Below are 18,163 nucleotides of genomic sequence, written 5' to 3'. Positions count from 1 at the left end.
CGCTTAAACAATTTCTGGTTGTACAGTGAACACCCAGCAAGCCAATGTTGCCACTTAATGAGGCATTAAAGCGTTAACATTAATATAGGCCGCATCGCCACAACCCACCACAGAGAATCCGAACACTCACACTCCGTTCATGTGAAGCCATCGACATTGTGACACTTGGAGCTTTAATTAAATTTTCGATAATTGCATGCACCGAACAGCCGCCAAAGGACATGTCGGCGACAAAAATATCAGACACAGGGCGGGATCGCCATTTCATAATTGAAGAAATTACTAAAATAAAATGTGACAATTATATCTTCAAGTATGAACATATGAACTTCTATAATCCATATCTTAGCATCTGAAAAGGTAGTCATTTATTCCCAAAAAATCTAGGGAAAGTGAAAATTGGCTCCAATGTTTAAGTAAATATTACGTATACGACACATTTCAGAATAAGAATTTTGTTCTTACTTTTACCCGCTAAAATATTATTTAATTTGTATATATGGTTAAATAACAATGTATTTATTAATTTCACACAATGTTTTTAAACTTTAATAAGCGAGCTCTAAATAAAAATTCCCATAAATCGCAATATTCTTTCAATACAAAACCATATATTTTTGAAACATTGTAAAGATACAATTTTATTTCTTCACTAAATAGATTCAATCACTTAATTTTGCAGCCCTGGCCCCCGGCAAATGCCAACGAGTAATGAGAATATTTTTGTTGGCGCCCGGCGCATTTAAGTGGCATTTTAAAATTGATTAAAAAAATTGGTGATGCTGCACTGCCTTCTTCAGTGTTTTCTGCCGCAGCCTCTGCTCATTGTGGTGCTGGTTTTTCCCCTTGTTTTTCGCAGGCGTTTAATTAACGAGTCCTGGACGACGTTTTTGCCGAGCGACATTTTTAATTTCCTCCTTTTTTTTGTCCTCCAACATCGGAAGTGCCGTCACACAGACCGGAAGTGCGCCGCACACACACACACACAACCACACCCACACAAACTCAGAGCTATAACCAGAGTCGAACAGTGTCAAAGAGGCGCATAATTAACTTGTTGCCCCGCCCACTTCCAGTACTCGAAATAAAAACTGAATAAAAAAATAAAAGAAGTGCAGAGAAAACAGTTGAAAAGCGGAAGGAGGCAAGGAGGAAAGCCAACCAACTTTCACTGCGGCTAAACTTGCAACTGGCCAGAAATGAGCAGACATCGCCTCAGTCGGAAGTCCGAGACATCGTCGAAACTTTTGCCATAGCTCGAACATAATTATAAAAGTTTCGACAAGTATTTGCCCAGGTGGGCCAACACAGCTTGTCCGTGCAAAAAAATAAGTCAGAGGAGGGTAAAAACGAGTCCGGTCCAAGGTTTGCCAAGTGGCAAATGCCAAGTGCCAAGAGCGGCGGCAACTTTATTCCCACTTCTTCATGGCCTTTCCCTACTAATTAGCCTGCTATTGGCATTTTTCCTTAAACGCTTAACGAGCTCCTACAAATTGCCAGTTGCCTTTCGCATGCGTTAATTGCCCTGGCCCCGCCCACTCGGCCCCGGTTCGCCCCTTTTTTTGAAGCCAAGCCCGCTCCTCAGCTGCGTGTCTGCAAATATGATGGCTAATATGTCTTGCGCTGCGTATACGTAATTTTTGGGTAAGCCATGACCCCGGCGAGACCATCAAAAAACCGTTTGCTCAACCCGCCGCAAAACCGTGACGCTATCTGTTCCTGACAACAAGCAAACAACATCCAAAAGATGGTGATGCTGGGACTTGGTCGAACTGATGATACCATTTACCAAGGATAAAATGCAATTCGAAAAATTCGTTGGTAAAGTGAAATTGTAAAAATTTTTATTTAATATGTGATGTATTTTAATACAATTTCGCTTACATTAAATTTCCTTTTCAAGTTATTTTATATTTATTTTATATCAATTTTTGAAACTACAAAACTCAGAGAAATAAATTTTCTTCTGTCGAGCAAAATAAAATACAAATACTATATTAGATTTCTTCATCTAAGCTATACTTGCTTCATAGAAAGAGTTTCTCAAAGAATTTAATATATAAAATCTAAGGAAAATTTATTTTATAATATTTTAGTTTGATTTTAAAGCTTCCTTACTCTTTTTAAATATTTAGGACCCTTTAACCACATAACAGCTGAGACTTATTTAAACGTTTGCAAATTTGGTAAAGTTTAGCATTCTTTTATAATAAAAACATGATTAAAATTCCATTAAAACAGAATTCATTTTGTGCAGAATTTAATTTTGTGAGTATTGCATTCCTTGAGCACCCCAACTACGTATCACAGGGTATTGGCAAACAGGGAACGCAGGAATATTTCACAACAGCCACTTAAGCGATGAGTGAAGTGAGTCGCCGGTTTTTCGGTCCAGCCACGCTCACCTTTTGCTGGGCCCACGAATACTGGTATATAGTATGGTGGAACTAGTACCCATGTGTGCCTGAATTGAGCCCGAGAACGGGGCCACTTGGAAATTGCTTTGAAGAGCTGCTGACGCTGACGCTGATGTTGCCGTGCCATTTCTCCTTTCTTATCTCACTAAAATAGGCATTGTTGGGCCGGATGATGTGTGTGTGCTTGTGTGTGTTTGTGGGCCTGCCTGCCCCTTTCTTTTGATTTCTGCCATGCACGCATGAAAATTGTTTTCCTTTTGTTCTGGGCGCAGGGTTCAGGAGGAGTAACAACAAAAGCCAAAGGTTGTTGGCAGCGCCAGGAAACTATGCTATTGCTATGGATTATGATGCTGCCAACAGCTAAGTGCGTACTGAGAGGCGGTTCAGAGGTGGGGGCGTGGCAGCAAAAGGCCGCATATTGACAATGGTGGTAAAGGTGCTCCTCCAGGTATTAAGGGTTTTGCTCGTCCAGCCAGGCAAATGCAGGCGAAGCCATCTGGATCTGCTGCTGAAGAGGCGTGATTGAAACCCAAATGGCAAGGGAAGCGGAAGAAACTCTGAAAGATAGGCGGAAAGCATCGCAATAGTTCGTTTTGTCATACAAAAGAATCTCTTACCCCTCAGAAAATGCTAGAAAAAGTGGATTCTCGCCTTTTTCGAAAATTTAAAATGCTACAGTTTTAAAATACATTTGTTTTATATATTCGTTTTCCACTCATGGAACTTTTACATTATTTAAAATGTAAAACATATTAATGAAAGGCATTCATGCAGACGTAAGACTTTGTCTAGACAAATGGCTATTAAATATTAATGTAAACAGAGGCAACACTGCGTATAAGTAATATGCGTTGGCTCCTTTTTAGTTTTTTGCGTATATTACCAAGAAAACTTTCTAAATATAATAAGAAAATCTCTTGACACTAAAAGATTTTAAAAATGAATAACCTCTTTTTTTGTTCATCTAAAAATCCTCCCAAAACACCTAAAAGCCACAAAGTTATTTTCACAAATCGTTCTGTGAATACGGATTTATTTAATCAGGCTTAAATGGTGCTTATCCCTGCTGGGGAAATGGAGCTGCTTACTTAGCATCATTATGGCCAACGATTTATGCATAAGCAGCGAATAAGGAGCATTACAATTTGGCTAAATCTCAGAGCACCCACGTATGTGCCTGGGCATCCTGCTTATGTGAATGTGAATGAATCTAGCCACGGAGACAAACGGCAGCCACTTAAAACTGTCACAAGTTAAAAACCGCAAACTGCAGTCGCTACAAGGATTGCACCTCCCAAAGGGTTGGGGAAAAAGGGGTTCCGAAAAGGGGGGAAATGGGGGAAAAGCCGGAATGAGGAGCACGTAGGGAGCAAAGAGAGACATTATGCGACGGCATGGAAACACACAACAATTTCACAGACAATGAATACATTGGCAAAATGAGCGGGTGGTTGGGCTGAGGACTCCTAGACACGAGGACAAAGAAATTTAAATAAATGCATGTGCACGAGTCGGAGAACAGAAAAAAATCACAACAATTGGCTGCACACTGACGGAAAAAATCCCAACAATTGCGAAACAAGCAACACTGAGAAAATTATAATTACAAAATTTTAAATTAAATATTAAATATTTTACGTTTGACATGTCCATGAAAAAGAACTTGCTTTTGTAAAAATATTCTTCAATATAATTTAGAATATAAACTGAACTACATATTATTAAAAGGTTAAAAAAACACATATTAACCAAATATCTCAAAAATGTGTCGTATTCAAAGCCTTACAAATATATGCTTTTTACCTTTCTATATTTTTTCTTAAAATAAACTCGATGGTATTTTCTATTGATGTAAAAATCCATTCCAATTGAATTCGGTTCAAAGAGATTTCTTTTACTCTCGATAGACACTAAATTATTATTATTATTATAATAGACACTATATTATAGTAATTTTTTTAGACAATAAATTAGTAGTGGGTACATAAGTTATTATTTTAAAATAGTATTCTTTCTGTGTAGGGGTACAGATGATTGAGGGATAAGGGATGTGGGCTTGGGTTTTTGTTAAAAAAAAGGAGGATGGTGTTATAGCCACTCGAGGACAACGGCGAGCTATGACTTTGCATTTTGCATTACATTTACTTTTTGCAACTTTCGAGATTCTCGGGGCGAAAGCAGTTTGAAAATTATTGCAGATCCTGGAAACTGGAGTCAGCAGCTTCTTCTTCCTCTTCTTCTTGGCCACATTTCAATGTTGCATGTTGGAGTTATTTTAAGCCATCGTTGTTGTTTTGCGGGTTGTTGTTGCTTACACACGCAAATGTCTTATTTATGCTCAGCACTTTTTGCCACCCACCCACAACTTTTCCCCTTATTTTCCCGACCAGCAGCGACAACTTCTTGCGGCTGAATGTCGTCGACTTTGCTTTCTGCCCTTGGTTCCCACTTTTCCTCGCTTTTCACTCTTCTCTAGCTGTGCAGCTCCATCTTTGCGGTTCCCTTGCAAATGTTGTCTTTAACATAAGCCAAAAAACAAAATAAAAACTACAGTGGAAACTTTGGATATTATCATTTTTCTGGGGAGTAATTTGTTACTGTTGTTTTTACTATATTAATATTTTAATAAACAAGTAAATTATACAAGTAATAAATAAGAACGCAAGAAAATTTATGTACAATTTTTCAGATCAAAAAATTGAAACTCCAAAATGAAAAATTTGAATGCAGATTTTTAGAGAATCAATCCACAAGTATTTAGAGGTATGCCACTTTGAAATCGGATTAAATTTGGTAAAGTTATAGACTGTGAAAGTCCAATTGTGTGGGTCACCATTTTACATGTCGTCGGAAACTTACAAATAACCAACATGAAAATGGGTCAAAATATTGACCAACTCCAAAATGAAAAATTTGAATGCAGATTTTTAGAGAATCAATCCACAAGTCTTTAGAGGTATGCCACTTTGAAATCGGATTAAATTTGGTAAAGTTATAGACTGTGGAAGTCCAATTGTGTGGGTCACCATTTTACAAGTCGTCGGAAACTTACAAATAACCAACATGAAAATGGGTCAAAATATTGACCAACTCCAAAATGAAAAATTTGAATGCAGATTTTTAGAGAATCAATCCACAAGTATTTAGAGGTATGCCACTTTGAAATCGGATTAAATTTGGTAAAGTTATAGACTGTGAAAGTCCAATTGTGTGGGTCACCATTTTACATGTCGTCGGAAACTTACAAATAACCAACATGAAAATGGGTCAAAATATTGACCAACTCCAAAATGAAAAATTTGAATGCAGATTTTTAGAGAATCAATCCACAAGTCTTTAGAGGTATGCCACTTTGAAATCGGATTAAATTTGGTAAAGTTATATACTCTGGAAGTCCAATTGTGTGGGTCACCATTTTACAAGTCGTCGGAAACTTACAAATAACCAACATGAAAATGGGTCAAAATATTGACCAACTCCAAAATGAAAAGTTTTAATGCAGATTTTTAGAGAATCAATCCGCAAGTCTTTAGAGGTATGCCACTTTGAAATCGGTTTAAATTTGGTAAAGTTATAGACTCTGGAAGTCCAATTGTGTGGGTCACCATTTTACATGTCGTCGGAAACTTACAAATAACCAACATGAAAATGGGTCAAAATATTGATCATCTCCAAAATGAAAAATTTGAATGCAGATTTTTAGAGAATCAATCCACAAGTCTTTAGAGGTATGCCACTTTGAAATCGGATTACATTTGATAAAGTTATAGACTGTGGAAGTCCAATTCTGTGGGTCACCATTTTACAAGTCGTCGGAAACTTACAAATAACCAACATGAAAATGGGTCAAAATATTGATCATCTCCAAAATGAAAAATTTGAATGCAGATTTTTAGAGAATCAATCCACAAGTCTTTAGAGGTATGCCACTTTGAAATCGGATTAAATTTGGTAAAGTTATAGACTGTGAAAGTCCAATTGTGTGGGTCACCATTTTACATGTCGTCGGAAACTTACAAATAACCAACATGAAAATGGGTCAAAATATTGACCAACTCCAAAATGAAAAATTTGAATGCAGATTTTTAGAGAATCAATCCACAAGTCTTTAGAGGTATGCCACTTTGAAATCGGATTACATTTGATAAAGTTATAGACTGTGGAAGTCCAATTCTGTGGGTCACCATTTTACAAGTCGTCGGAAACTTACAAATAACCAACATGAAAATGGGTCAAAATATTGATCATCTCCAAAATGAAAAATTTGAATGCAGATTTTTAGAGAATCAATCCACAAGTCTTTAGAGGTATGCCACTTTGAAATCGGATTAAATTTGGTAAAGTTATAGACTGTGAAAGTCCAATTGTGTGGGTCACCATTTTACATGTCGTCGGAAACTTAAAATAACCAACATGAAAATGGGTCAAAATATTGATCATCTCCAAAATGAAAAATTTGAATGCAGATTTTTAGAGAATCAATCCACAAGTCTTTAGAGGTATGCCACTTTGAAATCGGATTAAATTTGGTAAAGTTATAGACTGTGGAAGTCCAATTGTGTGGGTCACCATTTTACAAGTCGTCGGAAACTTACAAATAACCAACATGAAAATGGGTCAAAATATTGATCATCACCAAAATGAAAAATTTTAATGCAGATCTTTAGAGAATCAATCCACAAGTCTTTAGAGGTATGCCACTTTGTAATCAGATTAAATTTGGTAAAGTTATAGACTCTGAAGTTTCGGTCAAAAAATTCATCAACGTTAAAATGACAATTTTTAATGCAGATTTTTAAAGCTTTCTTTAGAAAAAAAATATTTACACTGCGATGCAGTCTTTTACATTTCAATGGCTACATTTTCTTTAGATAATTAAAATTAATAAAAATAAATAACATTTTTAGTTTATCAATGGATGTTAATATGAATTTTTTAAAAGTATGTTTACAATTACAATTTTTTTACAATTTACATTTTTAGACTAAGTTAGACTGAGTTATGAAATTGATCACAGCACTTGGTATTATAAGGTCAGAGTTCAAAGGAGTGGCTCCAAAGGGGTTACCGAACACACATATATTGGGTGCATGCCCATGCATTAATATCCTGGGCCATCTCCTTTAATCCCACAATCAAAAGCCAAGCCTGCCAGTCCGATTGTTCTTGGCAACACAAAGCTCGGATTGCATTTGGACCGACTTTTGTGCAGCAGCTTCCTTGAGAGGATTTTCGCTCTGCCATCGTACTTCAACTTCAGTCCAGGGCTTTCTTATGCAAAAATCTATTCTTGTTGCTTGTTATTCTTGCATAAAAGAAAATTGTTTATATAGCTGAGAATATATATATATTTGACAGGGAATGGGGCAAAGGTTTCCACGAGGAAGAGTTGCCAGCGCATACTTTATTTTCTCTATTTTTTTTGGGGAAGTCGGGGGATAGAGGACAGACCAAGCTGCTTAGTCCTGGCTCTAATAGAGCCTTGCCAGGACTTTTTATGCTGCTTATTATGGCTGGAGGAGATTCAGCTCCCAAAATCCCCTTCATCTCCGCTCTCTCTTATTTATTGTCATGGATATTTGACTCAAGTTTTTCCTTTACTATTCCGTGGCTTGTGGATAATATACAATTTTTTAATGGCACATAATCACGTTAACTGAAAACTGTCGTCGCCGCTAACTTAATAAGCAGAAAGTCCAAAGTTCCTCGGTCTATGGAGGGCCGGACAGCTGGGCACGTTATGCAATTTAACAGAATTATTTAAAATTCAACAAAACTTCTGAAGTGGGGCATGAAAAGTGAGCGGCAAAGTTTGCAACATGGCAACAACTTCATTCACCATGGGTCAGCGTTGCAATGGAAACTTTTAAATTAACCCTAATTCAGAATATGCCAGCAGCAACAAAATAAAAATAAAAAATAATATACAAATAAAAGTAAAAATGAGAAAAAAAAACAGAGAGGAAAAGAAATGGTGGCCAACAAGTTTACAATATTCTTGTGCATTCTTCAACTTTAACAATTTATTAAATGGGTCAAAAGCCACTAAAACTTCATTTATCATTGCATGAGCAGTCACTGCACCACGCCCACCGCCCACTGCCTACTGCTCACCCACCACACCCCCTCATTCCGCCCACTGCCAGCCAGCACGTCAGCCCGTTGAAATGCCAACAAATCGCAGAGACGAATGAGCTCAGCAAACTTGAAGCGTTTCCGGTATGCCACAACTACTTTTTCCCCTCTCAGTTGCCCTGGATTTAGGTTGGGTATGCTGGCACTTCGGGGCTATTTGTCATGGAGATGGGGGTCGTTAACGACGGAGTCCACCGAATTTGCTGTGCATAAAACTCAGTTCTAGTTTAGTTAAGCTTGCTTTCATTTAATGACTTTGGGATTACGTTTCACCAGAGCAGAAAAGTTTATCGAGGCTGGGTGGTTATTTGAATTTAAAAGTAAAATTAAACTATTTTAATGATGAGCCAAGCAGTTGATTTTTCCGCGATACCACATTTCCATCTTTGCTTTTTGTTTTTATCGGCAAAATCTGAGACAATACTTAAAAACTAGTAACCACTCCGCCTTTAAGTCTAGACTTGATTGTTTGCATTGCTTATATTCCTTTCCTATAAAAATAGGAAACTAAAAAATCGATTTCATTCTGTTGATTACTTTATAGGGTAACCCACTCTCCAGTTAACGTTTTTTTTTAATTTAGTTTGCCTTTGCACTGCACCCTTACGGATTATTTAAAGACTTTAACTGCTTGGTGGGTTAAATAGAATTTAATATGAATGAAATAAAATAAACTTGGCTACAATATTTTATTTATATTTTGCTTAGGTTCTCAAAATAGTCACTTCTGTTGGATGGACTGTCCAATTAGGACGACGAGCGATTGCAGTAGTGTCCCTTGGAAACACAAAAATCAGCTTTCTTGTGGATCGAGTTCTGTCCGGATTTCGAGGTCTAGTGGTACGAATTGGTGGCGGTGTTGAAGGAGTATTCGTGTGTTCAAAGAAAATAAAAGTTAGACCTCTAGTCGTTGGGTTGTGCGACCTGGTGGATCGAGGTGTCGGATTGGAAGGCCTAACTGGGGGTCTTGTCCATAGAGTCGGATTCGGATGTTGAATTGTTACCAAAGTGGGTCCTATGGGACGACTTGTCCATAAGGTGGGTCTATGGGTGGGTCGATTGCTAGGTCTAATAGTGGCTCGATTAGTGGGTCTTATCGTGGGTCTCGTAATCCGAATTGTGGGAACTGTTGGTCTAACTGGAGGTCTTGTCCATAAAGTCCTTTTAATAGTGGGTCTAACAGGTGGTCGATTGGTAGGTCTTATTGTGGGAATAGTTGGTCTAACTGGAGGTCTCGTCCATAAAGTCCGTCTGATAGTGGGTCTAACTGTAGCTCTAATGGTGGGTCTCACTGTGATTTTTATAGGAGGTCTTGTCCATAAAGTAGGACGCACTCTTGGAGGCGTTGGACGAATAGTTGGCAACGGAGGACGCACTGGAGGTCTTGTCCACAGAGTGGGCCTTATGTTTGGTTTAGTGGGCAGTATTCTAGTGGGAATTCGAGACCAAATCAGAAATTTTCGCGTGGTTGGCAGTAAAGGTGGTCTAGTTGGCCTGGCGGTGGGTCTCCGTGTCACTGGTGGTTTTGGGATCGGTCGTGTTGGTTTCCTTGTGATGGGAAGTCTTCTGGTGGGCTTGGGAGGTGGAATTATTGGCCTCCTCGTGGGTGGTGCTATCGGAGGTCTCACAAATCGCGGTGGTGTTGCCCTTGGAGGTGGAGGAGTTATCCTTGGAGGCACTGGTCTCGGAATAGGTCTCACTGGTAGTGGAGCTCTCCGAGGACTGTCTTCCGGAATCGACAGAAGTGCAGGTGCTTTTGGCGGTGAACACACCGGTGTTCCATTGACCTGGACAAAAGCCAAGCAGAACAGATAACCAACGACAACCAGATGCATTTTATTTGCACGTCACGAACGACTGCTCCGATTTATATAGGTTACTATAAAAAGAATACCAAAAACAAACACAGATGGTTGGCGAAAGAATTTGTGCCTTTGTCTTTAGACTTCACTCGGTAGTTAAACGTTTTATTAAACATACATAATTACATGATTTCTTGCGTTTACCGGCTGCTTCACTTTTTCATTCTGTGTTTTTGGTTTTCGGGCTGGGTATTGTATCCTTTGTATCATATGTATGCGCTTTGTGTATAATACTTGTACATTCTTATATAAGTGTATAGCATATATGAGTATGATTTTTCAATATATATATATAGAGAAAGTTTTCTTTAAATATCGGCTCAACAAACATAACTGTGAGTGCAGTTGTACAGAATGCATAATACTAAGGTTAATCTACCCGACAAATCTCAAGAAATATGGTGCTGTACACAAGAACTAGCGTATCGATACTAGAAAATATTCAATCAAATTTGCTATCAACAATATTTAATAATAATGTTTACAGTATTTTATATATTAATGTTTATGCATATCGCGCGAGAGATAAGCTATATTAGCTTTATTTACCGTCGATCTGAAATCAGGAAAAATATCTCTTAGGTACAGATACAGTTTAGTTTAGTTTAGTTTGCCTTTTCACTTTGGTGCGTCAACTTTCATATACTATATAAACGTATATTTATATTTCTATTTTATATGTATTCCTTAGGTATGTCAAAATATGTCACTTTATTAGTATATTTGTGTAAAAATTAAAATATTCAACAGTTGATTGCAATGAGGCGGATTTCCATAATATCATTCGTTACAACATTTGTTTATCTTTTGGTTTAAGTTTTTGGTTTATTTGTTTGTTCTCGTCTCTACTTTGGTTTAAGTTTAGTTTATTTTCATTTTTAATGCAACTACATTTATATTTCATAATACATATTCCATTAAATTACTTAATTTTGTTCTTTGTAATATTGCAAGGGACAATTTCGTGAACGACAATTTGCTCTCCAATTTCTAAAGAATTTAAATTCTTAAATGTTTTAAATGTGTGAAACCAAGAATGCAATTTTTTCCATAAAGGTATTTTACCCTAAGACTCTTCGAAAAACATTTAACATGTAAAATAATTTAATTGAAAATTAACTACTTGGTTTTTCTTTACAAGAACTCCCCTAACTTATTGGGAAACCCATACGGTGCGTTTCAAAGCCATAAGACAAGGGATAATCTAAATTAATACTATAAAATAGTATGGTGAACATCATAGTCATAATCAACTGCGGCTAAACGAAGCAGCTTCCGCTGCTTCCCGATGTCCTGTAGCCTTGAAACGCCCCGTATTCACATTTTCTGTTGGTGTTTTTATGTTTTCAATCTCCGTTTAGGTTGCTATTTGCATAGTTGTATAGGTACTTTATGTGTGATTCAGGGGGGTAACCCATGCGTATGTGTGATTTGCTTGGTGATCGCCCAAAAGCAGGCAACAAACTCTGCATGTTTTTAACTTAACAAAAAAACCGGGAGAATATTAAACGCCCGGCGCCATGCAACTGATATAAAAAAAGGCCTATAAATATTATAGATCGGCACAATATATATATACATCTATCCGTACACACACATATATTGCCCTATATATATATATTGCTAAGCTGCTATGTGAAAATTCGTTTCGATTTCCCCCAATCCATCGACTGTAACCAATCTAACTCATACGGAACCTTTATGCTGGCTATGTGGCATGTCCTATATAAAATATATGTGTATATGTATATGCTATGCTATGTGTAGATCGTATGTTGATTGCCCAACAAATCAAAATAAAGCAATGCAGTTATGCAATTCATATTGCAGGCCAATGTCCAAGATATGTTTGCGGTTATACTTTGTTCGTTTTAGTTCTGTGAGTATGAAGACAACGGGTTTTCCCCGTTTACTGAGCGAATGGATTGTGCTGGTTGGCTCCGGGTATGTCCAGATTTCCCCCAGTGGTCTGGTAGGTGCCATAGGGTCCTCCGTTCGGGTTCATCTCGTTCAGCCGCGAATTGGACAGAGCCCGTGGAATCGGATTGCTGGGAACGCCATGAGGAGCCAAGTGCGAGGTCTCCTCGGCAACCTGAAAATGAAGAATACTTTAGTTATGCAGCTCAAAAAGTAGGGGTAAGACTTAAGTCTGCCCAATAAAGTCATAATAAAAATAGAAAAGTAACTAAGAGTGAGTCAATTTTACGTGAGATAAATGACTTCAATATCTCTAGAAAATTATCTGTTAGTATCTAGACTATGGTAACTATTGCCCACGGTTGATTTAAGTTTTTAAGAATTTAACAGTTTCATACTTTAGGCAAGAAAATTATATTTTTGGCTTAAGACTTTTGTTTGAGACAAGACAGAACATATACAGGTCAGGTTTCACTTGAATTTGATTTGAGTTTGGAGCAGTTTTTATTGCAATTTATAAAACTTTTCCTCTGAAAGGTTATAGAAATACACTAAATAGTTGAATATTATTCTCTATAAATAGTACTTTTAAAACGTTTTAATATTTACAAATGGTCAAATCGAGTTTGAGATAATCATATGAAAGTAAAAACCGCATAATCGTAGTTCAAAACCACATAACTCACCTGATGCGGATCCTCGGTGACGGGTATTTCCGAGATGAAGCCCTGCTCCTTGCGGTAGAAGTTGACGAAGATGAAGAAGCCGAGGACGAAGAGGCAGGCGATGCCGTACCAGCGGAAGGTAGTAGTAGTACCGTAGTAGGTGACGAACATGCCGCCAATGATGGCGCCGCAGCCACGCCCCAATCCGTGATGGATGCCCTGGAGGACGCCCTGAGCCGAGGCTCTCAGATGTTTGGGTGTATTGTGGGCAATGTAAGAACAGGATGCGGCCCACACGGCTGCATGGGTGATGCCCTGCATCAGTTCGAAGGGCAGCACCATCCACGGATTGGTGAGATAGGAAATATAAAGGAAGCGCAGCACATTACCAATCAATCCCAGACACAGGACCTTGACATGACCAATTTGGGTGATCAGACGGAAGCTGAAAAAGTAGGCGAAAATTTCGGAAACATGATTGATGACGGATGCCACACCGAACAGGGTGGGAGTGCCGCCATAGTCCTGGAGATGCCAGAACAGGAAGGTGAAGATCAAGCCAATGCCAAAGCCCATGAACCAGGCAACGAAAAGGAATGAGGCGGTCTTCAGGTCCTTAAAGTGGGTCAGCACGGTCATCCACTCGGGCAACTCCTTGGCCGTCTGCGCGAAGACCTTGGACTCCGCCCCAATGTGCGGCTGTGGCTGATGGCCAGGGGCCAGGAAGCTACCGACGCCACCGGCACTGGCACTGGCACCGGCACCCGAGGCGGCACTGCCGCTACCAACGGCCAGCGAGGGCAGATTCAGTTGGGCCGCCAACTGGTTCATCGACTCATCCTCGGCCCGCTTGTTGGGATCCACGAACTGCGCCTGCTGCTGCTGCGCCGCCAGCTGCTCATCCATGGGATCATACTTGAAGGTGATCTTCGAGGCGGAGATTATCGCACAGGTCATCAGCACCGAGAAGATGGAGAAGCAGATGTTGTAGTTCTTCTCCTTGTTGCCAGCTCCACACGGATGATTGGAGAACGAGGTGGAGTGATCCAGGGCGATGCCCACCAGGAACATGGAAATGCCCCAGCCCAATGATCCGAACATCCGCTGGTGGCCATACTTGTCCGCATCCTCGCCCAGCAAAGTGATCACCGCCGAGTCTGCCAATGTGATCGCCGGTGCGCTGAAGAACTCCCCAATGAGGATCACCAGCAGGAGCAGGAAGAAGGCCTTTTGGATGTCCTGTGGGGAAAACGGGTATGTTATTAGTAGTTTTCAAGGGAAAATCTCTTAGCAGCTGGTCTGCCAAACTAATTGGAGATTGTTAAAACATACCTAAGCTCTTGAAATGGATTAGAAAAAATATTAAATAAATTAGTATTTAATATTAAACATTACAGCTTGTAAAACGGCATATATATCAACTTTTAAGTCCTTTGATATCAAAGCAACAACAATATATATGCTTAAGATACTATGTAACATTTCATACTTTTAACATTTACGATATAATTATAAAAGCTATCAGCTATATAAAATATATTTAAATATCCATCAACTTTTTATTGGTATTTGATATTTAAACGTATATTTATTTAAATAAGCAGCAATATTTTTTATTGTTATGCTATTAAAGAAAATTAAAACATTTTTAACGCCTTATTATTTAAATGCCAAAATATCACTCAAATTATCAACAATAATATAATTTATTTGGGAAATAATTTCATTCATTAAAACAGAATTATTATTTAGATAACATTAAGCAAACAGCTCCTAATAATATTAAGTCTATATGCACAAATAAAACTCAACAAACACAAATTATTATAAAATTATTATTTTTCTTTTCGAACCCTCTCCAAAGCTTACCGGAGTCCTGTAGACCATGGAACTGAAGATGGGCGTCACGTAATCCCTGTGGTACTTGTCGTCGTAGTTGCTCACAAAGTTGATGTGGACCGGTGAGATGCCCGCATCGATCCTGGGCAGCAGCAGGGATCTCTTGTGCCGGCTGTGGGATGCCTCTGCCTCCTCGAGGGCCTCGTCCGCCGGCATGGTCCCTGCCCCCAAATCCATCTGCTCCGGCTCATACATGGCCGACAGATCCCGCTTGGTGCGGGTGTAGGTCAGCACAAAGTCCGTGGAGTTTCGCCGTTCAATGCAGTTAATGGCCTCCGGTCGGATGAAGCTCAGCGGAATGGTGAACAGGACCCAGCAGGCCAGTGAGCCCAGGAGCAACCTCTTGCCCTGCCGACACCGATCCGCATAGGAACCCCAGAAAGGGGCAGACAGGAACTCGACGAAGGGCCGCATTCCCACCAGGATTCCACACTGGCCAGGATTCATGCCCATCTGCTTGAAGTACACGCCCATCAGCGGGAACAGCGATCCGAAGGCGGCGTAGAAGAAGAAGTAGAAGCTCTTCACGGGAATCAGCTCACGTTCCGTGCTCGCCCCGAAAAACATTTCCAGGATGTCCGAGTGGCCGCGTACTTTGTGCGTTGACTCCTTGGCCTCCGGATATCTGAGGGAATAATATAAGTTAGTAAAATAAATCTATGAAAATTAAATAGACTGTCATTAAAAACAATGACTTGTCTGTAAAATACAGCTTTACATCATTAAACACAATAAAAAAGGATGTCTGGCAGACACTTGGCACTTGAGTGATCTTAACCAGTTTGCACATTCACTATTCATAATAATATTGTAAATTAATTTATTATAATTTAACATATTTAACAAGTATTGCCTTTTTTACTCCCACAAATATGAGATTATTTAAACGTTACGTACAAATTTCTAAAATCATGTATTTAATATGCAACATATTATATACAAATTACAGATCAAAATTGTTATATCTGATCAAAAACTGTGAATACTCTCTGGGCTTTGATATAAAAATAATAAATAATAAAAACTTTTCGAAAGAGGTGTTTATAATTATAATTTATAATTAACCCACTTACAAATTGGGATCCACCTCGCCGCTGGCCTCCACATCCACCCGTGGTCTGGCTCCAGGTGGTCCGTATCCGGCTGCCTGCTGCTGCGGCTGGTTGCCGAAGTTCATTCCCTGGTCGTAGCCACCTGTTGCCTGCTGCTCGTAGGCATAGCCCTGCTGGCCAAATCCTGCTCCTCCGGCTGGAGCTCCAAAGGGATTGGCTCCTCCGCCGCCGCCACCTCCTCCGCCGCCTGCTGTGTAGGGATTCATTGTTCGCTGGTTCCTTGAACTCGGATGGTGTCTGCTGGTTGGTCCTGGATGCTCCTCCTCTGATCCCTACCCTTGCTGCTTGGTGGTTTTCCGCTCTTGACTGGCACTTCCTTTCGGTCTGGTCTCTTGTGGCCCAGTTACAGCCTCATTATCATCTCCATTATCATTCGGCAGCTGTGGAAAACAAAGGACACAATTCAGCATTACCATCGCTTTTGTTCTGGCTCACACACATCGACAGAGAAATCGCAATGTCTTTTCCTCTACAGAAACAATTGAAAATCACTTCCATGACGTATGAGTATTAGGAATGGGGAAAAAACATTTTATAAACTGTATAAAAGTGCTCAGGCAAGCTTAATACAAATTTTAAATTTGTATAATATACAGACATAAAGCAAAAACCTTTAAATATTCAACAGGATTTAAGATTACTTCTTGAAAAATAGTAAAATTTATTTTTGTTTACTCTATTTTTGATTACCTTTAAAAACTAAATGAAACTACTATATAATATTACTATAATAATATTAATAACTAACTTAAGCTGTCTATTAAATAATAATTGTGAATGACATTGCCCACACCATATAAATATTTATTAGAACTAATGTAAAAGAACTAATAAAATCGAATATTGAATATATGGCATAGTTCGTTTTACTGCTTATGTACAAGGCTAAGCTCAACCGGAAACCACTCATGTTGCTGTTTTCACTCAGGGATTTTGACAATTACTGCTGTCAACTACTTCCGTTTGACATTTCCCAGTTCTTTTAATAACTTTGAAGTGCGCATTCAAACATTTTTCTCTTTCCATTTGTGGTCACAAAGAAAAACGAATAAATCAGGGACTTGGCAATGGCAAAACAAACAAGCTCTGCCATTCACTCTATTTTTTGAGTGAGCTCATGCAAGTTGAGTGGATTGCATTAGCTGGTGAGCTTTAAGCGTGAGTAATTTCTATTTCATTTTTTGTTGAGTTTACTGGTATCACACATACGCACCGTTGGCACATAACAAATGTGGGTAAAGTGTGTGTGTGTATATGTGGGTTATTGTCTGTATATAGAGCAGACTTGTTGTTGCCACCAAAGAATGTATGCAAATGGGGGTTTTTAAAGAAAAATAAGGAGATTAGACAAACAATAGTTTCTAATCTATTGTAATATAAAAACATAAAATAATAAGAAACATAAACAATATTACCAAGAACTTCTTTACACTTTCATATTTTATTTTTAAAACTTTCCTAATGAACCACTTGGGCTATTAATATACTAAAAATCTTTTTGTATGTCTGCAGATTTATTCCTTTTTTAATGGCCCACACGTGCCCCGAAAAGCTGAGGTACATATCACTCTCTATATATAGACAATTTTCGCACACTTCTTGAAGGCCATTGTCACAGTCTGAGACACTTGAGGCGAAAGCCACCTTCAAGTCCGCACCTTTCACCCACTTATTATGTAAACTTTTCGCACTTTTCACCCAATTATTAGACAAATATTTTACACACCAGAAATAATGTTTGGCTCGCTGGATTTCTTGAACCTTTTGCTCTTCGACTGTGGGGCAAATGTGTTACGTGCGTAATCGATAAGCAGAGTTTTCCTCGCGTCTGGCCTCTATACGAGCGTTTGGCAAGCTGCCCAAGAGTTTTCCAAAAGAGCCCCGAAAAGAAAATGTTGCGCTCAAAAGCGGACGGAAAAGCTCGCTCAAGCGCGTTCCGCTGTCGCGTGCGGAGGTGTGTGTGTATCCAGTCTAATGAGATTTGACGCGGCCGACGGCAGGACTTCAAAGAGAGAGGAAAGAAAGAGAGGGAGCTCGGCCCTGCCAGTGCAGGTGCGAGAGAGACAGCGCGAGTGAAAGTGACAGCTTCGCGCCAAAAAATTGGTTTTGAAATTAATTTCTTATTAACCTATAAATAATTTAAAGAAATCAATTGA

General features: G+C 39.0%; 2 protein-coding genes across 2 annotated transcripts; both read right to left on the bottom strand.

Annotated features, from left to right (window-relative positions):
- Window positions 1-9,256: 9,256 nt before the first annotated feature.
- On the bottom strand, window positions 9,257-11,886 carry LOC108045027 (non-classical arabinogalactan protein 31). Its single transcript, XM_017124198.1, is given in 4 exon segments — window positions 9,257-9,464; window positions 9,687-10,193; window positions 10,195-10,339; window positions 11,880-11,886. Coding segments are annotated over 4 exon segments (867 nt in total).
- On the bottom strand, window positions 10,466-17,873 carry LOC108041582 (major facilitator superfamily domain-containing protein 6). The gene is made up of 5 exons (XM_044461837.1): window positions 17,734-17,873; window positions 15,969-16,387; window positions 14,866-15,520; window positions 13,018-14,235; window positions 10,466-12,506 (listed from the first exon to the last, which is right to left on the bottom strand). The coding sequence occupies exons 2-5, from the start codon at window positions 16,211-16,213 to the stop codon at window positions 12,324-12,326; spliced, it is 2,301 nt and encodes a 766-aa protein (XP_044317772.1). The 5' UTR covers window positions 16,214-16,387; window positions 17,734-17,873; the 3' UTR covers window positions 10,466-12,323.
- Between the last annotated feature and the right edge of the window lie 290 nt (window positions 17,874-18,163).

Source organism: Drosophila rhopaloa, unplaced genomic scaffold (assembly GCF_018152115.1).
Source record: "Drosophila rhopaloa isolate 14029-0021.01 unplaced genomic scaffold, ASM1815211v1 contig_115, whole genome shotgun sequence".
Classification (NCBI taxonomy): Eukaryota; Metazoa; Arthropoda; class Insecta; order Diptera; family Drosophilidae; genus Drosophila; species Drosophila rhopaloa.
The sequence above is the reverse complement of the archived record's forward strand: the minus strand, read 5'-3'. Positions and strand labels throughout refer to the sequence as shown.